We start from the raw sequence: 26,481 nt of genomic DNA, 5'->3' as shown, positions 1-26,481 counted from the left end.
CCTCCCTCTAGAAAATCTGGTATCTGCTACATTAAACTCAACACAACACAAAAGCAAAAGGAAGAAAAAAAGCTCTGGAGAAAAGAAGGAATCAAAACAAGCTCACTCTGCAAAACAATGCTCAAGCATTTTCTTGTTTTATTTTGGATTAAGTCTTCATGGATCCCCCCCCCCACCTCAGATGCCAAGGCAGATTTGGAACCTTTTTCTGATTGATCACAGTTGCCCAGTATACTTCACATAAAAGAGAAACAGAATTTGTCACGTTCAGAAAATGAACTGGAACCATCTTCAAAACAACAGTTTTTCAGGATTGCGTAGGTTTTCACAGCCTGAGGCAGAGGACAAAAGGTCACTGAAGACACACAGTTTGGTGTGCTTTACAACCTGTCCCTCAGACTTACCTGTTGCTTTAAGTACAGGTTTGAGACTGACAGTGGGAAATCTGATTACTTGACCAAAATGGCAATACCTGAAATGTTTAAGTCAGTCGGCCAGACTGCAATTCATAGGCTTACTTTTATACATCATTGCAATGTTCATGAAAATAACGAAAGTGTTTTCAAAGATGCAAAGACCATTATGTGAGTGTGACAGATGGATCTTTGAACTGGAAAATCTCCTCATCAAAAAGGTCTTCTGGCAGTTCTTCATCTCCATCAGCAAAAAACGTAGGGAATGGAGGGTTTTTATTGCAGTCCTTGTAAGTAGGCAATTTGCTATCTCTGACCTAAAAAGCAGGAAGGGAGAGAGTAGGGTTAATAAATCTTACAGGTTTTCAGACAGTGATACACTAGAATTTAAAGAACTCAGCTTGCGTGCATAAGAAAAAATCCAACAGCATTCACACTGCATTTATTTAAAGAATTCCAGATATAATATCAGTTACTTTAACATCAACCCTAGCTATCGAATTTAACCTTTTGTACTCATCATTAAAAAGATTTTCAATATCAGCAAAATTAAAAAAAAAAAATCCAAAGAGAATTTGTCATTGCAGTGAATCAAAACCTACTCATATGAATTCACTGCTCAATATTTTAAAACGTTATTAAAATAGAAGTACAGCTTGTTTAAGCAGTGCTTATTTCCCACAGTATGACATTCCAAGTTACATTATGCAGTGTAATCACCTCTTCAACAAACAAGACACGCATTTGTAGGTGTGATGCAAACTAATTACGGCAACTAATTTTGCAAAGGTATGTGCATGTGCTGTATTCAATCCCTGTGGCTATTGCAGAGCTATTCAGTGACTGCAGAGTTAAACATCTGAAGTTCTTCACTCGGGAATCAGTACCTAAGTTTGTCGAACATGAGCCTTTAAGACAGTTCATTTGCAAGAACTGTGGAGCCACAGAGAAATTCCTTTAGTGACCTCTCTACATGTGGAAAGATTTAAAATCTAGCCCCTGAAACTCCAATCTCCGAAGCAAATTAGTAGCTAGAATTATCAGCAAAAAGCAGTTTGTCTGCGGTAGCAGATAGAAGGCTGGTATCTCTGAATAAAAAAAGAGCTACAAATTCTTCAGCAATGAAATTTGACTTAAAATTAAATTCTTCTTTTCTATATTGTTACATACGATCTTCCTCCTCCTGAGCTGTAATAATCCCTTTCAGGCACTATACTCAAGTGGATTAAAAAAAAAAAAAGTGCAAATAGATTAGACAAAATTTTAGCAGAGGGAAGATAAGCTCTTCCTCTTAGTTTTTGGTGGGCTTTTAAAGAACAGGACTCTTGTTCTTACTTAGCTGGACAAAGACCTCACATAGGACAATTGTGATTTATGCCAAAAATTAAATAAAACAATTTTATGCCCACGGAATGCTCTCTTCTGACAGCACTATATTTACCACATGCATATCTGTTATTACTTGAACCTTTCCCAAAGTCCATGAGGATTCCTGCAGATGGCATGAACAATAAATTTGACATTCCAATAGTTTTCTAAGGGCAGGCTTGATAAACAAAAGAAAACCTTTTGCTAAGAACGAGGGTATGAAGGGCTCAACATGTTGCACTGGTTAGGATGGCTAAGTAGCTTTCCAAGTAGATCACTTCCCTTCTACAGAGGTGTTCTCTACGGACTCGTGAACTGCCAGACCTGCAGTTCCCAATTTACACTGCGTATCTGGATGGAATGAACTAGGCTGACATCCAAGTCCACAGACCTTTGCTGCAACAGTTCCAGCAGCAGTGAGTTCAGAAGAAACAGTCAGACAGCTTCAGCAATGCCACCTGAAGGATGGCATTTTCAGAGATGTTATCCTTCCCTTTCAACGTGCCGCGGCCGTTTCTTTTACCATATGAAAACACGTTTTAATTGCTTCACTGGTTATCTATTATTTCCCTTGCTAATTTCTCCTTTACTCTCTAATCCTATTACGCACCATAAACTTCTCTGTCAACAGCAAAACCCCTCATGGTCCCTACATGAGTTAGTATTAGGAAGATTAGAATAAATTATTTTATTTATGATAACTTACTTATTTCATGTATATCTTATTTAAATGTTTTTCATGTCTAGTTTTTGTTATTTTTGATTATTTTCATCATGAACTAGTATGTGCTGTTACATACAGGCTGTGTCATTGCAGGCAGTTCTGGATACCCGGAAAATGAAAGGAATTGACATGTTTGTTTTCCTCCTATTTTTTTTTCCATTTCTTCTTAAAACAATTTCTTATGACAGGATTTAGCAGTTAGAACATCTGCTCTTAAACTCAAGGCAAATCCAACAGTCTAATCTTAGTCCTGCATTAGTTTACCTAAACGAATTTCAGATTTCTGTCCAGACTTAACATTGTATGAAATACGTATTAATGCTAAGGGGCATTTTGGAGATAGTATCTCAAGTGTGATATGGAGAATTCTTAAAATAGTTCTAAGATTCTCATGAAACATCTCCAACAGACCATTGTTGCTCTCAGAGGAGTACACTACTGTTTCCATTTTGCCCCTTCCAAACTCCTCAGAAGCTTGACAGATCCCAGAAGCACAGGCCACATCTGATATTAAAACAGTTTTCTTCTGATATGCTCTTTCTTTTCATTGGTATAATTGATGCAGTATTTCTTTTGACTGGTGAAACTACTGCTCTTTTTCCATCTTCTTCTACATTCATGGCTTTCAAATGCAATTTTAAGTCAAAAAGTGCTATCTTAAGAGTATCACTATCACACTCAATGAACCCCTTTCTCCTTGAAATTTAGAAAAGTTAGATATTATTATTTTATTACCAGGTATTATCATTATCATTCCTATTTAAACAAAGAACTCAACTTCATTCTACACCTGAAAGTATTGATTAGCAACTAAAATATGGTATATCTGTCTTCTCAAAAGGATTATTTAATTACTCCCTTTACATTTATGAAAGGCCCAGCATACCAAAGGTTTCCTGTATCTATTACCTCAGATTCCTGAACCATCATTTCACGACAGTATAAAAGGATTCAATGGTGTGCAGCAGCAGCAGCTACACTTGTCTGTATAAGCATGTACACAGAAAAGAAGTGCAGGTGACCCAGCACATCTCTTCCTGTCCTCCTAGTAACCGTCTGAGAACATCCCTAATAAAGGAGTTAAATTTTCATGCTGTGTTATTAAAATACAGTGAATTTAGCTCTTACCCACTTGGAATCAAGCTCATAGTCCAAACTGTTACTGCACTGCATAAAAGCATTTGCAGTATAACTCATATAACAAATGCTTGGCTTACTCAACTGCTATATTAATAGCACTGTATATTACAGTAGACTGTACTACAGATAGATGGTATGTACAGATGATGGCATATACACTACAGGATATTCTCTGACAGGTCATTTTATTACAAAAAATTCTAGAGAAAGCTGAAATTGGAGCTGGTCGGGATTTTGTCACTAAATCCTTGTAACAGTCATGAAGGGTTTTGCAGACAATTAATAAAACTGCACTTATGTATGTCCCCTATACTGACAGCATAATGGGTAGCATAAACAAATACAAACTCAGAAATCTATCACCACAAAAAGCTTAATGTGGTCTTAAACAAAAGTTAAAAACTGATGCTTAAGTCACAACTCATATCTGTAGTTTTACAGGGTTTCAGGCTGTGTTAACAGCCACAGCAAAGAATGCAAGCTATTTGCTAAACAGAAAAATGTGTTTAAATATAGAAAATGATTAGAAATAAGCTCCCCAGGTGTCATACATCACCTAACTCAGCTTCTCTGCTATTTTTGAAGCTAGACATGAATATTGAACCCTAGAATTATATCCATTTCTGACCAGCCTTATTTTTTCTTAAAAAATAACCCAACCATACAAAAAATCCCCAAACCTCCACACAACTCTATCAATGAGGCCCAAGGCATAGGACATAGAATATGAAAGAATTGAAGGAATCACACTATTTCTGTGTGTCCTCAACTTTAGCAGAGTACACCCAAGCCAGGCATCAACAGCTAGAAACATAGTACAGTAATACTGGGAATTGTGAAATAAAATAAGAAGAATGCAAATCACTACAGACTTCTCTTAAAAAAAAAAAAAAACAAAACAAAAAAAAAACCAAAGAAAAAGGAGCCAAACAAAAATAAGCAATCTCAAGACCTAAGTGACTAGATCAAGTGGAACATCATACTAAAGCAACTTGTATACTTCAATTTAACTCAGGTCTAGCATACAAACAGGCCAGTTCAGTATCTGACGTGCAAAGCAACTCCTATGGGCTACAAGACTTGCCAGAATTTCTGTCTTCACTACAAATGATACACTCAAAGTGATCAACGCTCAATGTCCTAAAAAAATCAGGTGCCTTAAAATTAGGGCAGGTATAAAACACTATCAGAGATAAACTATAACATCCTGAATGATAATATACCATATTACAGTACCCCCTCCACTAAAAGGCACCTACTTAAAAAGGGAGTTAAGTCCTGTGCATCTCTCTTGAATGACAGGAAAGAGAACTTTTTGGTAATATACTTGGGAGAGCAATCCAGAGCCACAACCTTTTGAAAGAGAAAACTATTACAGATGGTAACTATAGGCCCTGTGATCTAAGAAGATACCCCACAAAGAAACAGGTGTTACCTGAGGTAGGCTATCTTGACAGGCCCAACACACAAACTTAAAAATGCTTACTCTGCAATGTTACTCTTGTAACAGAAGAACTCTGTGCACTCCACCACACTGCTAAGGTTTCTTAATTTTATCAGACCTTGCAACTGAGAAAGACATCCATGCTAAAGTGAGCTTTTTTCATTAGTTTTCCAGCTAGCTAGAAACATTAAGTATGTCAGTTATTTACCTGCATACTTCAGTGTGCAATATCAAATGAAAGCTGATTCTAATGAAAACCACAAATCCATCAATCCTAGTATTCTGCAATTTTATTCTGCTGAAAAGAAAACTTGAAAAATTTAAGTCCTTCATCTCTGTCTGAATGCAGTGCTGATCACGAAGTTTCCAAAAATACAATATAAATAAATATATGCTTTAAAGGTGCACTGTGGTTTTAATGGTTACCAAGCAACACAGAGTGGGCACTGAACACAAATGCTTTCCTCTTGGAGACACACAAAGAGGAAAGTGTTATGCAATATTTCACTCTGGAGCTCAAAGACAGATGGATTCAAATTCCCTAGACATTAGTCCTACTTAATTACAGGCAGGTATTCAGTGGAATGAACAGTAAGTACGACTGTTAATACCCCATAATTCCTCTCCCCAACTACAGACCCAAACAAACATACAACAATATATTGAAAGTCGATGTCTATAAGCAAACAAGAAAACATCCTGGAAGAAAGGCACTAGGCAAGCTAAAAGCAACACAGATGATAGAGCAAGATTAAATGGAGAAAAAAGCCCCCAGAAATTAGAGAACCAAATAGTATTGCTTTGCCCGATTTTATAACTAAAGTTTTTTCTACTCTTTGGAGATATATTTGTAAAAATAAGGGAGAAAAATGAATGTAATGTAATTCATATGGCTTAAAAGGAAAAAACCACAGAATGGATCCACCAGCTCAAGGAACTGGAATGAACTGTTGCTTCCTACATACTGCCTCCAATCTCCAAATAAGAGTGGAAGCAATTTTTGGAAACCTGTTTCTTAATAGCAATAATACCTACTGCTTAGTCTTTATCTCAAACAGTGCTATTTATTATTAAATGTCATGAAAATTTGAGTCTGGAGCACTTTGGTCAAGATTTTTCATATACTCTATTATCTTAAGAAAGGAGCTCTAAGAGAAGAAAAGCCTCATTCTTCCCATGTATGTTCTTCTCCAAGCACAGTGTGCAGTGTCTGATCAGCAAGTGAAGAACGATTTGTTTGAATGAGATCTTCATGGTGTACATAAGAATGTGCATTATTAACACACAGAGCTTTGTTTTTAAAAACAATTTAAATTACAGGCGTGTAATAAATGTTTGTTTTCTTAACTCACTTAAAATCAGAAATAAAAAAAATCAGTTTATTGAGTCTAGTTAGAATAAAAGTTATAATCTGGTAGAAACAGGTATGGTGTTCACAGGCTTCATAAGATGTTGTATCCTTACACATAAAACATGTGAGAGGTACCAGCATTTGCCACCAAGTGTGGATTTTAACAGCATGACCAGGATAACTTGCTTAAAAAGAACTATTAAGATCAAAGAATTCAGTCTGGGCATCAAACATTTCTCATTTTTTCAGCTACATTATACTGCTTGTACACCTACATTATAATTTAAAACTAACATCCTAAAATAAATTCCCACTTAATTAAATTTCAGACTGACATAGAGCAATCAGGTTCATGCCTCAGGATTAGAAAAAATACTTTGAACACAGTTGAAGAAAAGGTCATTCAGTCCAATCTGTGGATGAAAAGCCAGCCAAACTACACTCTTAATTCTATGTAATTGATGTCAGGCCCAGTAATTTTGCAGAAGTTGTCCTGAAAATTACATCTCCCGGACATCTCTTAACCAATATTCACTACCTTGGAAGAGAAACACACAATGTATTCTCCAGGCTTGGGTGGGACATTACAATAAAAACAGTTTAGAGACACCTCGCTCAGGAAAAAAGGCCTTATTTGCAGTGACAGAAACAAATTAAACAATTCTTCTGTGGGTAGAACAGCTATTTGACAAGTAGGATTGCTGTATGTAAAGCTCAGTAGCTGTGAAGTTCTGCTCCACAGTTAAGAAACAGAAACTGGATGTCCATAATAAAATAGAAGACGACAAACTCTTTGGAAACATCTGAACTTGATGAACTCTAACTTTTCAAGTCCTGAATCATTTAAATCCCTACAATGTTTCCAAGGATTTAAAACTATTTATTAGATACACAGGTACATGTAAATTAAAATCTTTATAGTCCTTCATAGCAAAGACATTTGATACCCTGTACTCTGTTCAGTCAGAAAGGAAACAACTTCCTCCAAGTAAGTGGTGCTTGCACATGTGTAGAATATACCTAATTAGAAAGAAAAATCTTTTTGAAAATGACCCTTAAAAAGCACTTTCCTTGCTTTGATGCTAATTATTTACATTGTAAGAACTAGACTCTTCATTGTTTCAGGACTGTCTATGGAAAACTGAAACAATCTCCATAAAATTTGAAATTAATTCTGTAAACTGCCACAGAAAATAACAGTGACACATTTTTACTGATTTCAAAGGGAACTCAGACCTTTATTGTGAACTCCAGCTGTCTCTTCCTGTACCTCAACTGCTTCTTGGGAAGGTAACTGCTACTGGGTATGGGAATGCTTTAAATAACCTCTAAAGCATGACTTGCTGTGTATCTCTGCTCATGAATACAACCCTTAAATAATATTTTGGAAATCTCACCACTGTGCTACTGGCTCATGTTAGCATTCAAAGGGGACGGACATAGCCTGGAAACACTTACCACAGGGTTTCAGCAACTGTGCTGGTGTAAGATAAGGTACATGGATGCACAACCTCAGTGCACAGCTAAAAAGGGGTTTAGAGCGTGAGCCACTGCCCCTACTGATCACTCTCTTTCATGGAACTGATTCCACTCTCCTTTAATTCAACAGTACAAAATTCCTCAGAAGAAATGAAATTGCACCCTACCAGTGTTCTGCCATTTGTAAATTGAGTTGTAGAGAGCTTAAGAGTCACTAATCCCCGTATTAAAACTAGCAAACATACCTTCACCAGACAATTGGTGTGACCTGGAACAGATCCATTTACATAAATAATGTCATGTTTTGTATTGATCCTCCACACCTAGGAAACAGAAAAAAAAATCAGACATTGAGCCCTGTTTAGAGACTACTCCCAGTTTTATAAACAGTAGTACAACAAAGCCCAAACTAATTAATTAGCTGTGGTACTCTGGGGAAAGAAAATGTTCTGCAGACTAAACTTGCCACAAAATTCACTCACATGCCACTTGGAGTGCAGAACCTCCTAATGCAAGGGGCTGAAAACTTTCAAAGGGCTGGTGATCAGGCTGTATTTGATAAAGCAGCTCTTTGTTCAGTGCAACACCAACCAAAGCTTCCATGTGTCTTTTCCCTCTAACAGCAACATGGTGAAAACCACGAAAAATTGAAAACCATCACAGGTGACAAAATAAAATACATGTCCTCATGAAAATGTTCCTGTGACTGTATGTTAATTTCTTAACTCAATCAGGTGCTCAACTGAACACACATATTTTCTGCTACAAAAAATTAGTTGTAGTAAACAGAGAACAGAAGCAGCACTTTTTTTGCAAATTAGAGGTCAACATGCTTTTTGGGCAAACTGCCTTCAGAGACAGAGAAGAGTAGCTTTAATAGACCAGGAGCTGCAGCTCTGTACAAATTTGAATCTGGAGAGAAACTATAACCCCCTTTTTGCACACGAAAGACCATGATCAAGTTGGAGCTTCAAACAACCCAGATTTGGGTTGGGTATGAACAAGTGGAATAGGCATGAAAACATTAACTGAAGTCACCAAAAGCCTGATTGTTCTGCCTCTTCAAAGGCAGAAGTCAAGGGACATAGTGAAAAACACACTAGTTGCAGAAGCATCACCTGAAATCCCAGTTCTCAGGGTACCACAAATGCAAAGGATGTTCAGGTAAGTTATTTGTAACCCATGCGAAGACAGGAGAACACATTTTCTGCTCTGGTCTCTCCAGCTTGCTTACTTCAAGCAGCTGCTGTCAGTATCCTGGCAGAGGTGACAGACAGGACACCATTGCTTGGCAATGCCACCACCTTATACACACACTGGTATACTCAGAACTCACCTTTAATCCAAAAGATGTCCTGTAGATGTTACCCATTTTACCAGGCATTTTCTTTCCGCGATAAACTTTGGCAGCTTTCTAGACAAAAACAAGGCCAAAACCACCACGTTAACTGCAAGAGGTAGTACACTTACAAACTGACGAGGAGCACCAGAGAAAATATGCTGATATTTCCAATGTTGAAAACATGTAATATCAAAAAAATCGAATCCTGAGAAGCATTTTAAATACCTCCTGCTGGAGGTTAGGTTTTACTCTACATGTGTTCTGAAATACTTGACCTCAATCACAAATTTTTATATCTACAGATGCACACACACTGTAGCTTCCCTCCTCCCCTAATCCATGAGTTTTTACACTGATGTCAATCAGATCTTTTTTAACACGTGTATTCTTGAGAATGGAAATTCTAATTCCTTTCTCTGCTATTCCTTAGTTTCTGAATCACATTTTTGACTGGCTGGGTATAAACTAGGCAACAAAGGGGAAAAAAGGTAGGAAAAGTGCAATAATTTTCAATTCTCCACTGCTAGCAAGGGATTTGTATCTTGCACCTCTCTGTTATTCATTAATGTTTTCGGATTTTTTTAATACTTGTGAAAAATCATGATTTTACGAAATCAGCTGCAATGCAGTTCTAGGGAGAGGATTCTGTACTCAACAGTCCTGGATTACAAAAATGTCTGAGATGGCCAACCATAGATGGGAAAGTACTATCAAGGCATTGTTTTTCCCCTATTGCATCATTTCACCTTGTTTCCTTCCCATCATACCTATTTCCAATACCATTTTTCATTCTATATACTTTGTGAAATTACATCCAGCATTATTGCTTAGGAAATTCTACTTTAAAGAAGAGTAAAGAGGGGTTATTTTGTAATGATTAATACCATCTGCTAAAATAGCATTTAGTGTTCAAATATTTACATTTTTCAGTCAAAACAAGTGCTAGGTGTAGAACTCTTTTACAGCTGAAACTGAGGACTATAAATGAGTAATGCATGCTTTTGAATTCTCAATTACTTGAACTTCACTGACCATTGCCTTTTTGCTTTTACTATTCTCTTGAGCATTATTAATCTCTTTTTGTATTTTAATTTCTCTAAAAAATTTACAGACAGTTCAGTACTATGACTCAGTTGATCTTAATTAGCTCACAAAAAATTCCTCTTAGCTCCGTCTAAATATTGTACTGCCTTTATAAGACAAAGTCCGAAATTAGCCTGCTCAAAGAGCTTTTATACTAATATTATTTATAGTTTGAAATGTAAAAATATGACTCTGTACTCTGTTTAGAAATGCATAGAAGCTTACACACTTCTGGGAATAATTCCCTGCTAAATTATGGGGATCAGTTCATTAGGCAGTTACACATGCCAGGCAAGGTGATAAAAGGAACCAGGGTTCCAAAGAACAGTACAATAGTTGCAGTATAAAATAACGAGCAAATCCTTTCCAATCTATAAATGCTGTGATAAAAGCTTCTTAGAATTCTCTTTGAAGTATTAAGACTATTCCTCTCACTATATTACAAAATATGCCAATTTGCTCAGTTAAAATACGTGCACTCACCATCAATACAGAATATTCATAAATCGAGGCCTAAGAGAACAGCATTGTTCCTTATACAGGTTTCTCAACCTCCTTTGCTGCTGGGATTCCCTGCTAGCACAGAGTAAATGTAGCAGCTAGCTATTGTACATTTGTTCAGCTTTAGTAAGCTGTTCTAAAAACACTGAAGAATGTTTTAATGGGAAATGAGAATCCTCACATTGGTAGATATTGCTCCAGGTCGTCTGTGAGTTTTTGTCTGGCCATGGCTTGCAGGCTGACCTTTAAATCCCCACCTTTTCATGACACCTTGAAATCCTTTACCAATTCTGAAAATGAAAATAATTAAGAAATAAACCTGGGTTAGTCAGACATAAAGTTTCTAGCAATAACCAATAATTTTTGTCAGGCTCATGATTTTTTACCTTTAACAATGCTTAGTTTAGGGAATAATATACTTAAATAAAATCTGTATTTTCTACCATAAACATATTTTAGCACAATGCTTGAAGATTGCTTTACAGAATATGAAGCACTAGAAGAGAGTCAAATAGGCAAGAAGACTAACATAAAATGCTCCTTGCAGTGACTGTCCTCAATAAAAGTTACTGTAACAAACCTTTCACCGAGTGAGCAGCAGAACAAACAAACAACCCAATCAAAAACCCAAATAATACCATATACCACAAGTTAATGTCAGGCCTAAGCATTGAGACAGGAAAGAGACAGCTAGAAGGAACATTTCTTTTCCATATTACAACAAACTCATCTCTTGAGAACAGCTTTGTGTATAGTGACAACATGTAATTCCTGTGATCCGTACTCATCTAACAAATAATGTCTAAAACACATTAACAAATCAAATATATTTTCAGAGTCCACGACCTTCATCTTTGAGCCACATGACAACATTACTGGCTTTGGAATTCTCTTTTTTACTGCAGGAACAGACTCAATAGTAAAAATCACCTTATCACTGCACAAAGGAAAAGCCAAATAAAGTGTGTGTTAAACTGGCATTGTCTGTGTCCAAAAGGAGAAGTCTGACCACACTGTTTATGGCTGCACTGATTATTTAATTTAACCTGAAATTAGCTCAGTTGGTTAGAGCGGGTGCTACTAACACCAAGGTTGTGAGTTCCATCCCTGTAAGGACATTTCACTTAAAGAGTTGGACCTTATGATCCTTGTGGGTCCCTTCCAACTCAGAATATCCTGTGATTGATTTAGCAAGAGGATCCTTTTCCTCCGATTTACAGAAATCCTTTCTCTGCTAATGCACTTTACATTAAAAATAAAAATATATAGGCACTTTGCATCTAAGATAAAGCTGGGTATGAGTGTGCACAGAGCACGCTCTACGCAGGAACTGCACTTGGCCGACTCCCTGCTCCCTGCCATGAAAAACTAGAGAACATACAAACACAGACAACACCAACATTCATGAAAACTTTTGTCTTCCCACTTGAATAACTCTCCTCTAACTCCTGTCCTGGTTGCCTTGAACACATCAAACCACAGTCAAAAACAGCCTTAAAGACTCTCCAAAGCTACAGAACTGCAACAGAACAAGAGCTGTGCAACCACGGTGTCTGTCTCCCGGTCTTCCCTTCCCTGCTCAGAACCCAGGGGTCAATCCCAGTTAAATTTGGCAAAGAAACATGTGTAACTGTTTGAATAAAGAAGTTACTGGTTAGAAGCCCCTGACTGCTTTTTGCTCCTTACCTACGACTAAGGAAAAGCTAAAACTTAATTAAAGTAGTGGTATCTTCCTTTGACCTGACAGCTGGCCAGGGATGCAAGTGGTTGTCACCAGCAAGACAAGCCCTTCCAGGCCAGGAGACAGTGGTGGGACATGAGGATATGAAGGGGGTTGGGGCCATGGGAGGAAGCTGAATGAAGGCACCTGCAGGAGGGAGGACCTGGGTTACCTGGGATCAGGAAAACAAGACAGGAATCCAAAGGATGCAAGGCTTTGTAGCACCAGTTTCTGAGAGAATCAGCTTATTTTAAAACCTTGCAGTAGTAAACAGCAATAGTTGTAAAAAATGGTTTGAAAAATACACTTTTAAGAGAGGCTCAAAACTTGTGTTTTCATATTGCTAGGGATCAGTAACTACGGAATACATGCAGAAACTAAGCTATAGGAAAACTCCTATCTGTTCTGCCAAAATGCTATTTTTCTCTATAAAACTACCTATTAGTGGCCATGTTTTCCAAGTAGACTACTTCTGCCATCTCTAGCTAGAAGATGGACTTAGCAAAGTCTCCAAAACCAGCTGCAAGCAGGTTGCATAACAGCAGCTGTGCAGTCACCAGAGTGAGCAGGTAAATGATGGAGCATGAAAAATTCTTTACCTGCAGAAATGTCCTTGCAATTCAGAGAAAACCACACAACCACAGAAAGCTACCATTTCAAAAGTAAACACTACTGTCAACCTTAGTCACAAAGAATATATCTCTGATGTCGTGAAACCAACATTTCACTCAGATTGCTCATTTTTTATCATGAACAATTTATAATACTGTAAATTTGGCTTTTAAAAATTTAAAACACAAATACTTTATACATGCAAGAGATGTATTTTGAAAAAAAGAGTTTAGTACATCAAATATTATAAGATATTTTCAAAAAGAAGTGATTATATCACAAGATAAAGAGTTGCTAGTGTTAAATGATTCATGCAATAGAGAATGCTCAGTTGCTTCTTGGTTTTTCCAATTACATACATATTTTCTGTGAACAAAGAATCAGATTTTACAATATCAAAGCCTTAGCAAATTTATAGAACGTGTGACCAGATTAAAAAAAGAGCACTCTGGTAAACCTGAAAGTCCTCTTGCATCTGTTAATCTGGAATATGAAAACGAATCTTCAGCCTCTGAAATATTCTGCCTAAAGTCAAGGAAAGATATTGCAATGCTGAAATTTAGAGTATTTTATAATGTGCAATTCTTTACTACCTATCAAGGCTTTTTCACTGTATTAGTTCAATAATGTTTCAGATTAGTTTAACTTTTTGTTTGTAAAAAGCACTCAATTACCTACAAGGGCGTTTTACCTTATGACTTTCTGACATTAATTTTCTATTCAATATGACACAGCCATCATGACTGAAATAACTAAATAAGAAGCAGCTACAGGTTTTTTTCATTTTGGCGCTTTTGATTAAAAAAAAGGAAAAAAAGTGTAATGTTCTTCAAATATATGCCAAGAGGAAAAACAATTGCACAGTGTATATTTCTTACTCGACTCATGCTCTATCTGGAATAAAGCTGGAATCAGAATAGGAACTACACCATTATCCAGATCGAATGTAAAGTTTCAAATAAAGTAAGGAACTACTAATATCTGGTTTATAATAAAATTTAGAACTGGCCAACTACGCAGTTGACCCAATATACCTCAAGCATTCTAAAGAACAGTGTTTCAGTGTTTTTACAGCCTAAGTTGATGTGAATAAGATCTGTTTTCAGACAAGTGGTGGATTTCTCCACTATATGCAAAAAAATTTGAGTAAATTTTCCATGATTCAAAATTTATCTGTAGTTCTAATGCAAAGATTTTACATTCTTCCCGTTGAATGAAATGCAAAGTGCTTTTGAAGCTAGTATGTATCTTATTTAAACTAGGAAGAGAACTTAAGATGCATGCTGTTCAAGACATATTATGGAAAATCAGAGAAGGGTTTATACAGTTTACAGTTTTCTTAAACTTTTTTTATTCTGACAAAAATAATGAATATTATGTAAGATTATATTCCTGTTGATTTCTGAACAGACACCAGGTGTCAGCTATTAATATCACTCATTTAATTTCAGGTTGTTTAATTGCCCCCTTTGCCCTTTTAAAAAATTACTAGGTGTAATACATTCAGTGAGTGCCACCAATAAAAGAAAAATAATTATTGAAACTCAACATCAGCCAGTTGAACTTTTCAAAAAACATTAAGATCTGTCAAAGTGGAATGTTAATCCAGTACTATATATTAACTTCACAGAATAAGTAACTAAAATCCACTCAGAGAAAATCAAGTTATCTACAGTATCTGAAATACGATAACCAAGAAGCTACACAGAAGTAGAATGTTTGACACCCAACTTATCCTGTTGTGATACCATGCTAAGAAATCTTCTACTTGTTGTCTTGGTTTGAATCAAGGGCTGTGTGCTTTTGTTCTAACAGTACCATGAGACACCATATCTGAACACAAAACGCCACATGCACAAGACTTATAAAACTAGATTTGAAACGTGTAATGCCCCTGTTCTTCAACAGATGCCATTTAGTGACTTAGCTTACGTGGGTTCACTGAGTGAAGCATTACCTGATTCCCAGAAAGGAATCACAGGCAGCAATGATGATATGAAAAACTAAGACACACAAGAGTTAAATGAAAGGAAAACAATCTTTCTGTAGAGTTAAAAATAGAGTTTAATTACAGTTGTTCTGGTCTCACCAGCAGGAAAGCAGATGTTCAGGTCAACCACCCAATTTTGTAAAAACCCTCGTTTTCCAGGTTTGATACAAGTAAAATGCCAGTACCTAATGAGACAACTTTCATTTGGAAAGCTGCTCAAATAAAGCACTCTAATTAAGCAACCATTTATTTTGCAAGTAACTCTTCAAATGCAGTTAATTTAAAAGACCATTATTTAGATGCTACAAGGGAAAAGTATTCCAACTACTTAGTCAAATCATTTCAGGCAAATGGAGTGCTCAGATTCAGCCTCAGATTACCCTGTCAACTGAGCAAAACTTAAATAAGCCATGAACACTCCAGAATCACCACTCAATTCTAGCCCGTTTCCAACAAAACTACTGTTGGCGTTTTTCTTGGGAGTGACAAAATTTCTGACGTTCCTCACCACCCTCACAGTAAAGAATTTCTTCCTAATACCTAACCTAAAGCTACTTTCAGTTTGAAGCCACTTATCCTGTCACTACATGCTTTTGTAAATAGTCTTTCTCCATCTTTCTTACAGGCTCCCTTCAGGTACTGGAAGGCTGCAATTCACTCTGTATTCCTAATGATCATATGCTTTGTTTTGCAAACAAGCTATGGTCTCTTACAGGATGCTCACTGAATGCAACTTAGAAGCAGAATGAATAATTGCCAGATTTAAGTATTGCATAAGAAAGTCTGACATGGAAAAAATACTAATTCCAGTCAATTCCTTGAACTGCTTTTCTCAATAGGGTGCCCTCATAAAAGTAGTAAGGAGTATTAGAATTGCATACTCAGCTCTATTGATATGGCTGTTTTCCCCTTATATACAAAACCCTGTGAGTAGTACTGGACATGAGTCTCACACATATGTGAGATGATTGCAGTACTATCTCCATTGCAGAGAAAATAAAGCATGTAATGGAAAATATTATCTTTGTATCACGACACTGGAATATGCAGACAGGAGTTCTCTTGGTCAAGGGAAATCACAGATGTACTTCAAGAGCCATGACCATATCTTTGCCACAAGATGCCAGTTTTTCTTTTGATACCCTCTACTGCTTGAGCTCTAATTTGGCATTTGCAGTGGTTTGAGAGGAAATCATTCCTCCCACATTAAAGATCATTAGCCACTGCTGGCAAGGACATGAGCTGGAATATGACAGAAAAGGAGAAAAAAGAATGTGACAGCTCTGTTACACTGCTAAATGTATTGACTATCTTTTTGCTTTCCTTTCAGTCCACATCTCTCTTCACATCTCTTCACCAAATTAAAATCAAGCAGTCTTTTTGGGAACTGATGCCTTTCAGCATTTATTCTCCATTTTCACATACCAGAGATACTGCATTATAGATCTCTGCCTGTGCTAATCAAGTGGATGTGAGAGACAACACATGTGGCAGAACCTGACCCTTAACAGTATTAGTTGTCTACCTGCCTTGTTCAAAATCAAGAGTAAGCCTCATCAAGAAAGATACTTTGATATTTTTGACCCAATGAGTGAATGGGTGTCAATTTCCTGTCACCACGCTTGTAATTGTACTTCAGCTTTTGTGAGCCATGGGTTCAAACCAAAGTAGAGGGGGGAAAAAAAAAAAAAAAAAATCAACTGGTCTCTTAGGGAGAGATTTAACACACATTAAATCCCCAGGAACCTACGTTTTTGCAGTAACATCCACAAACTGCCCGGGGCGGAAGTGAGCCGCATACAAAGGAGTACCTGCAAAAGAAGAGCAGAGATCATGTTCAACTAAGTGCTGAAATCCTCAAACCACTAGCCAGTCATTATCCTCCAGGGTACATTACAGTCACAGGAAAGGAAACAAAACTTGTTATTTACATCTTATTTGTTCTTCTTTATGAACCTCACTGACTGAAATAGATGCTTTGTATTTACTATTTAAGCACACTTCTCAGGTCCTAATCCAATTTCAGATAAGTAGGAAGGAAGGGTCAAGGCTTTAGTCAGATACACTGCCCTTCATACACCACCAAAACCCAGTGTCTAATTAGTTAAGACTCATAATACACATGCTTAGCAAGAAAACAGATTATGCTGCACTTAGAACTACTAGCACTTCACAAGGTTTTTTAAAAAATAAATCAAACCAAAAAAACCACAACCCCCCCCCCACTTACTTTAAAAAATGGGGTTAAGAATAAAAGAATAAATAAAATTTTGCAATGCTTCTATTAAGATGAAGTGTTTCCAAACTAAAGACTGTGGCAAAAGTACAGCTTCATCCACTGGGAAATTGTCTGCACACTAACCTTTAGCAGAAACAGTGCTACTGTAGGTCAGTGACATCACTCACCTCACTATAATTACACTAATTCCTTAAGTACTTGCAGTATCAAAATATTAATTTTAGATTTGTTTTGTCTTTAGTGGTTTTTTTTTCATCCAAGTGTAATATTCTTTCATTTAGCACCTCAAAAAAACCCAACAAAGCAAATCTGGCGACGTAGTTCACTATAAATGAACTTTAATCTGAAGATCCATGTGGCTGCATATTTCAGTTTCTATTTTAGTCTGTTATACATCCATTTAAAAAAAAAGAAATTCTAATTGCTTCATGTTTTTTCAATCGCTTTCATGTTTTCTCAGATCTGTATGAATGCAAACTGAAATGATGTAAACCTCTCGAAAGTCTCAAGCATAAAAACCCCCACATTATTTCATATTATATTTACACAATCCACACATTGGGATAACTGTCAACTGACACAAACCCATGCACATAAAGGATGTTATGTACAAAATACACACCCTGCAAAACCAGTTTATCAAAAACTTGCAATTCTGCTTTATCTCAAGCTATTGCTTCCATTTATCAGTCCAGACTACCTCTTTATGTCAGATTTGATTTTTATCTGCACTGTCTTAAAAAGGTCTTGCAAAAAGCTCCACTAATGGCACTACATTAGAATTTCCTACCCTATATAAGTCTTCAGAAAATACCTGCAACTACCAAAACCCACAAAATAAAAGCAACATAATACACTACCTAACAAAACCTCAGAAACTTAAAGCTTTTCATTTGATCTCCAGACTTCCAATACTGCTCTTTAGTGAGAATGTTTGTTATAAAACATGTTTCAGTATATTTTATTTTGCAACCTGTCAGAAAAAGCAGCCATCGTCCTAGTTTTGAATGCAGCAAGAAGAAAAAAAAAACCTGCTATTTCAGGGTCCTGAGAAACATTACCACAAAATTTTGTGTCTCTCTCATTAGGATAAACACAGAACTTCCTGTAACTGTATCCATATTTATGCCCAACAAGTCAGTCAAGGTTACATACATTTACTTCTTAACTCAATGTTCAGATCAGTAAATTTGGATTGGACTAATTCACTAATCAATGGAAACACAGTATCCAGGAAAAAGCCTACATCTCATCAACTAGAAAGTAAAACCCATTTTCTAATTTTCCCTATGAAAAAAGTTTGCTTGTGCTTAATGACAAAGAATTCAGCAACTTCTATAAAAAACAAAACTGAAATACACATCGTAACTTCCTTTAGGTCTACAAGTGGCAGTTGTTAAAGGATTGTGCACATAATACTTGGTAACTCAAAAAGATTACCTGGCTTAATTATGGCATCATCTGTTACATTAAATGTTGTAACTTTCTGCTTCTGTGGCACTCCAGCTTCTTTAAAAATTTCATGTGCAGACTCTGGTTTCTGTAACAAAAAGCAGCCATAAAAAAGAAGGCATCTTAAAATACCCAAGGATCAACCTAGCACAGAAAATGATTACAGATCGTCAACATCATTCAGAGAAACAGATATATCATACCAGAATTTCATCTTGAGGCTTGCGTTTTATCTCTCCATAAAATTTATTTTAAAACTCCTGTGTCTGTCTTTTATTTTCTCTCAAGTAGTTACCCTACAGATACCTAATATAAACAAGAAATATGTGAAGATATCAAAGATCAGGAAAGGGAAACCAATCATTTAGAATGTAGATAAAAGATACTACTTTCTTTTCATGGCTTACAAGGAGTTTTGTAGTAATTTAAAAGTTTGTTCTCTTTTTCAAAGCTTCTGATGACTTAGTTCCACACCGCAACAAATAGAATTTATTTAACTAAGAAAACCATAGAAACAAATTCTCCTCTTGCAGAAACTTCTAGAAATGCTTAAATTTCCGCAGAAGAAAATTTTCAGTCTCTGGGCAAAAAAAGAAAAATTAAATGACAACAAGTTTATGATCCAAGTATTTTTAAGATATAGCAAGTACACTCAGTGTCAAACCACTCCTGACTTACTAAAGCAGGGATCTTCTTTTCAGATGAGTCTGACAAATTTAAAAGTACTTAAAACTATTCTCAGCAGTTTTAAACAAGACATCTCACAGAACATCAGACCACTGAGATGAAACCAAGCAACAGAAACAGTGATGCAGGAAAACTGTGGCCACAGGAAAAAGAGTGATGCAGCTGATTTTCCTTCAAATGAATTCCGGTAGAAAGCAATTTAAGCATCTAACAATTCTGTCACACTTGGATAATCTCATCTCTGAGGTTTGCTTCTCTCCAAACTTCTGTGCAGTTCCCCCTCTCTCAAAAATTATTTTGTGTATTTTAAGACCAAATAGTGTGAACAACTTAAAAATGTTACTTAGTTACTTATTTGAAAACACAGTTTTGAAAATCTGCATGCAGTCCTTTCTTTAGTTTTCAAACATTTGTTGAAAAGTATTAAAAGAACAGAGGAAGTTTTATGAAGAATGAGGAAGCAAGATGATGAGGGGATCCCTGATTAGAAAACCCAGAAAATTTAAGTTTATGAATCTGTCTTTGAGAGTGAAGTGTTTTTCAAGACGTTTGTTAACTTGAGGTCACAGTACAAAATACATCAAATACCTTTAAAAAACCAAAATCAACTACATAAAAAAATCTTTCCTAAGACCACAAATATTTGAGGGATCAGTGGAGCAACTGTATTAATCTGCAGAACCATATGTGAGAATGAAAAATAAAGAGATGGCCTTTCTAGTAAGTGCCTGTATATCAGTCCTTTATTTCCAGTTATGTAAAACTGCTGCCTTTAGCTACACCAAGGGGAGCCCTGTGCTCAGCATGGGTGGCTGGAAACAGCTACCACAGCTGAAGAAAAGCTGTGAAGTCAAAGGGTAAAATTCACTTACATCTCAAGAGTCCTACTCTAGGCTGTAGCCTTGCACTTTTCTACTGTAACAGCACCTCCTCTTCAAACAGTCAAGTCAGAGAGATGTATTTTTACAAACAAAACACTGCAGTCTTTACAAACCCTTCCTAAAAAGCAATACTGAAGAGGAGAACACAGTGAATTCTCAGATGCTCTTAATTTTTAAAAACACCAACAATATCTTCCAGTATTATAGGAAGTCTATAAAATATTTTTGGAAAAAAAAAAGTTTATGCACTGACAGAACTGTACTTTTGAGCATAATTTTGAATTAAAAAGTCATGAAAAATCTGTTCACCTATAACAGAGTGACATACATCAAGCAAGAAAGGAAAAATAAAGCTGTTAAAAATGCAATACTCCTTATCGGTTTTTAAAGCAATTTGACACTCCAAAGAAATACAGGAAATTCTTTGTTAGCAAAATTACTGAAGGAATCTTTTGATTGACTTAATTAAAAATCACTAGCTGTGAGGAATCTGAGGAAGACAGATGTTCTTAGGAGGAATTAACAAAAGGGAAATTGCTTATGCTAATACAACACAATATCATTCACCTTTCTTTTAATTCTCACTTCTGACACTTCAGAGAGAAAAGAAACACATAAAAAGGCTGATAAACATAGGAAAACAATGATCCAATCTTGCAGCTGAACCACAGAAATACATCACTTGTTAGCACCTTAACAAGTAAAACTGCTTAGAATCAGCATGCCAAATTCTTCCTTAGGAATAATCTAGTTTATACAATGATGGTATCAAAAATAATAATACAGAACTCAGTATAATAATAATAATAATACACAGTTCAGTCTCATGCCAGGACCTCACCAAAGATTACTCAAAGGATATTTAATTAATTCCTTTACTAAAATGAGTCTAAGTTCAACCAAATTAATAGGAGCTAATGTGGGAAAAGTTATGCCCAAAGAAAGTCTTTAACATAACTCACACTACTAAAACACTCTTGAGTTGACTTTTCAGGTAGTTCTGTTTTGAAGAAGTTTTCTTAGTTCATAGTGGCTGTTTAAAAAGAAGTTTTCTTTATGCCTCTTTACTTCTGGCATGTTTCTACTCTGACAACATACTGGAGTACTGGTAACATCATCTTCATGAACAGATCAACTCTAAGGAGTCTAATGGGCAAAATACAACTTGAAAATTATTGTTCCCATGACTCTTGTATGTCTTAGACCAAAGTAACAGGAAAGAAAAAACACAGCTGTCATTTTTCCAGGAAGAATGTCATACCTGGAAAGTGGAAATGGACTGAAGTGACAGGATAGACACCTGAAAAGTACAAGCTGTAATAGCGAAATGTGGCATAAACCCACCGAATAAAAGAATGGTACCTTGAAGTATAAGCCTGTTCAAAATCAGTAGAATATATTAAAAAAGCCAACACATCCATCAACCTCTACTAAAGCAGAAACAAGTACACAGATTAATTTTGAGGCCCTGGACAACCATCTGTTTGAAAAAGGGAAATCTATGTCCTCAAAAAGCCACAATCACGAACTGAGATGATCTGCTTAGCAGTCACAAGCCCTGGGATTTTTTTACTGGCCTAATTCAGACAAATGAATGTCAGGACACTGCAAGAAGTGAAAAATTGTATTTTACAAAAAGAATGCATCACAGAAACTGCAATCCTTTGGGGGAATGCTTTGTTCCTGCTTGATCTATAACTCATCCTGAGGAATGACAGCTCTGCTAGACAATCTCAGCTACTGAAGGTATCTGGGAATTCGACATCAAGCAACTGGGATGTCTAAACAAGTGGGTGGTTTTGATATGGCTGGTGATGAGCTACAATCATGAAGCTATCTAAGTCTTAAACTTACTTATCAGCAGAACTATGGGCAAATTCAACAATGTCAACAGACCTGGGGAAAAAATAGCACTACAGCTAAAAAGACAGTACAGAAGAGTAAGCTAGAGTACATAGTCTTGTAAACAACTGATGATGCTGGGTAAGTTTACAACAGGCCCTTAAAGTGTGCATCTTGCAGTCCTCATCTCAACTGCATCTTCACAGACACGGTGAACACGCATTTCTACACTGCTAATGGTCCTTCAAACCCTTTCACCAGCATGGGACACTGCACATCAAAGCAAATTCCTAAACCCACAGCTTTCCTGGAGAATTAAGAGGCAAAACTTTCAAAAAGTTCTTCTTGCTATTCTCTTAACCAAGAGTTTACACTAGCATTAGGAAAAGGCAAAGGTGAACATGACAAAAGATCAGTTCCAAAGCACGCTTGTCTGCCAATTCATCTTTCAGAGAAGTCTACTTATGCTACTTTTGTATTGTAATCACAACAGAAACAACAAGCACAATACCCAAAGTGGTTCACTTACAGAAAAAGGAGATGCATTTTTGCCTCCAACAAGCAGCTTAGCTGTTTTTCCACCTGACTCTTCCTTTGAAACATATCTTAAAACATGGCAATCTTGAACCTAAAGAAAAGAAAAAGTGTTTGCTTGAGTATAAGCAGATGTGTACACTTAAAGGCAACAGTAATAAAGGAAGTCAGTCTCTGTTTTCATAACAGAAGATACAGCCTACAAGTAGGAGAGTGTTACGTTTTTACCATTGACATTGCTTTTCCAATGAACTGAAGGCTTATTTTAGAAAAAAAACCCAGTAGAATGCAAACTAATTTCTCTAGAATTGCTCTAGAAATTGAATAAACTTTTATAATCACCTTTTGCATGCAAGATCTGCAAAATCCCTATTGTAAGCATGCAAAGCATACAGTAAGAGCCCACATTTTAGACTCCTGCTCCTTTGCCCTGTAAACCTGATGGCCTTCACAGCAGTGGCTCCTCATATGGCAGCAACCAGTCAGCAAAAGGCTTCATCACAACAGCAGCTGCCAAAGAATATGAAGAAGCAGCTTCAGAGCTACAAAGGCTCAGAAACCAAGGTGAAACTAATCCCAACATGCTTGCAGGTGGAAAAATAAAAGAAGTGAAGTGGGATAGTTAACCCCAGATTTGTTGCATCACCTAGGTAACACCACTCACAGCTCTGCAGCCTTTGAATAGCTGAGGCAGCAGGCAGACCACTCCTAGAAAGTTCATGTATAAACAGAATGGGCATGGGGTACTAAACAGGAGTGAAAGAAATCTTTACTTTCTTTCAGGACTTCCTACTCTGTACAAGTACTAAGTTTCACTTTTGCTTGAAACACCTGGTTTACAATCTGAATACAGTATAGGAGATGAAATTCATGATGGTTTATTTCACCTTAAGTAGTGTGACAGCACGTTTTTCTCCTGATTTGGTCCATATTGGCATCATTCCCAGTTTTACTGCAACAACACCAACTCTGATGGAATCTGTAAATCAAAACAGAACATGGATGCAAATTCACACTTAATAATTGAAAGAGTTCATCTAATAATCTGCAAAGTCCCATTACCTCTGATCTTTCCTAAGGAGGTGAAGGAGAGAAAACACCAATAAGTCCCTGCAGGTAGGTGGGGGGTTTTTAATCCCACCAGCAGTAAAGTTCCATCTGTTTCAGCAGTGTTTGATAGAAAATGCAACTCCTTTTGGCTTGGGTTTTTTTCAGAAATACAATGCCCATGTATTAGAGCCAACTAATTGGCTCTAATATTGAAATACTTGGCTCTAATATTGGCTCTAACTATTGAAAAGTTAACTGTAGGAGGTTCCTCCCACCCCAGTCTTTGCAAAGGCAACCAGTCAAGTCTGCCACACAAATGATGTGACCCTCTTGAAAGCTCAAAAACTAAATACTGTGCTCTAGCCCATAAGAACTTATAATCACAGACCAGAAGTGGGATGTATTATATACAACACTTTCTTTAGAGTCCAGCAATATTAACAAGAACATTTTCAAGTTCATATACTTTATATTCCAAGGAGACTTTTTTGACGAGTTCTTAATCTATTAACTTGTTGTTGTACAGCAGTGGGACAGGCCAAGTGCTGGACTAAAAGACCAAACTTAAGAACAAAAAGCTCTTAAAAGGTTCTTAACACCTTGTAGTATTTTAAATGCTTTTTAGAGAACTGACATATTACATTTACTTATTTACTAGGAGATGTATTGAATGATTGATGCGAAAGCCAAAAGGAGAATACTTCACAAGACACGTTCCTGGTGTTACTGAATGCAACAACAATAATAATTTCAGCATGAATCCGGTATTTCAGAAGAGATACTTTCTCACCTGGTGTCCACTCATTCAGTGGCCATGGCTCATCCTTCAGAGGGCACAGCTTGCTGGCTGTCTGAGCTTTGTACTCCTCTGCAGTTGCCTTCTTGAGGAACTCCACATTCTCTTCAGAAAGATGCTCATGCCACCATGTAGAGCTGTTGATGTGTCTGACCACAAAGCCCAGCTGCCCCCTTTCCAGTGGTGGGAAAAGGTTTTAAGCATCTTATCAGTACAAAAAATGTCTCATAACATGTACATTACATCTAATTTATAAAGCACCTAATTATTTGTCATTTGACTAAGTATTCTGAATTATACAGAAGGGGAGAAAGCAACAACAAAGCAACCAACCACTCATTTTAAGATAAAAAAACCCCCCAGCTAGATCCATGAATAAAGAGATAACAGTAGGTACTGTTTACCTTAACTTTAGCAAGACCTTTTAAAACAATCTCTTGTGGCATCCTTCTATCCAAGATGGGATGTTATGGCATGGATAGGTAGGCTATCAGGTGAGCAAAAACCTGGCTGGATCACTGGGCTGAAGGAGTCACAGCTGATGGTTTGGACTCTACTAGAAGACCAGTTACAAGCAGATTTCTTCAAGAGTCTATTCAAGGACTTGTCCTGTTTAATATGTTTATCAGTGGCCTCTAAGAGAGGATGAGTGCTCCCTTCATAAGTTTGAAGGGAGCAGTGGATGATGCTCAAGGGTGTCCCTCTGGCCAACAAGGAACCCAATGAAATTCAAAAGCAGAAATGCACAGTCCCATTCAGAAGTGGCATGGAATAATTTGTGAGAAAGCTACTGACAAGATCAAGGCAGGCCATGCTCACTGAGGTGCATGCCAGGAGAATGAGAAGTGGTATAAAACCGAAAAGGGGAATTCAGATTTCACATAACAATGTTCAGCCTGAAGACAATCAAACATTGGCACTGAGGTCTAGAGGGACTGTGCTGATTCAGTCCTTGGAGGCTTTCAAGTCCCAAAACCACAATGCCCTGACCAACCTCAGGGCTGGCCACATTGTGAGAAAGAACTCAGCTTGGAACTTGGCTCCGCAGCTCCCTTCCAGCCCCAGCAACACTGCTAAACAGCTCAGTGTCCTGCCATAAATTTTATGAGGGCTAAAAAAGGCTTGAATGCTCTCCAGTCCTCTGCAACGCCAACAAAAGGGTATTTAATAATACAGGTAGTGAATGCACGTGGCCAGCAGGCCAAGATGACCCAAAGCACGGCAGGTCAAGTCGATCACAATGCTGCGAAGATGCTTTGGAGGCGAACACGCCTGTCCTGCCATAACTCCCACTCAGGCTGGGGCTATTTCTAAGGCTGGGGCTACTTCTACGGCTGGAGTGGCCCAGCATTACCCATGGCACCACCACCTCTGCACGAGCAAAGCTTCCAGGCCGCACACAGAGGCCTCTCCAAGGGCGACCAGAGACGGCGCCCAGGGGCAGGGAGAGGCCGCCGAGGGACAAGGGCCGCTGAGGTGCCCCTCACCTTCCAGTACCTGAAGGGAATTTACGGGAAAGACGAGGCTAAACTACTTACAAGAGCATGTAGTGACAGGACAAGGGGGAATGGGTTCAAACCGAAAGACAGTAGGCTTAGATTAGATATTAGGAAGAAATTCTTTACCGTGAGGGTGGTGAGGCACTGGAACAGGTTGCCCAGAGAAGCTGCGGATGCCCCATCCCTGGCAGCGTTCAAGGCCACGATGGATGCAGCTCTGAGCAACCTGGTCTAGCTGAAGGCGTCCCTTCCCCCAGCAGGGGGGTTGGAACTAGATTCTCTTCAAAGTCCCCTTCCAACCCAGGCCATTCTACGATTCTATTTGCTCGGGGCT

At 37.4% G+C, this 26,481-nt stretch overlaps 1 protein-coding gene across 1 annotated transcript; it reads right to left on the bottom strand.

Annotated features, from left to right (window-relative positions):
- Window positions 1-121: 121 nt before the first annotated feature.
- Window positions 122-24,844, bottom strand: MRPL3 (mitochondrial ribosomal protein L3; the record flags this gene model as incomplete). Its single annotated transcript, XM_008633980.2, has 9 exons — window positions 122-730; window positions 8,165-8,242; window positions 9,256-9,333; window positions 11,027-11,135; window positions 16,918-16,978; window positions 18,847-18,946; window positions 22,798-22,896; window positions 23,690-23,781; window positions 24,643-24,844. Coding segments are annotated over 9 exons (969 nt in total), but the record flags the coding sequence as incomplete, so codon positions are not given.
- Between the last annotated feature and the right edge of the window lie 1,637 nt (window positions 24,845-26,481).

Source organism: Corvus brachyrhynchos, unplaced genomic scaffold (assembly GCF_000691975.1).
Source record: "Corvus brachyrhynchos isolate BGI_N302 unplaced genomic scaffold, ASM69197v1 scaffold94, whole genome shotgun sequence".
Lineage (NCBI taxonomy): Eukaryota > Metazoa > Chordata > Aves > Passeriformes > Corvidae > Corvus > Corvus brachyrhynchos.
Note: the sequence above shows the minus strand (reverse complement) of the source record. Positions and strands in the feature narration are given on the sequence as shown.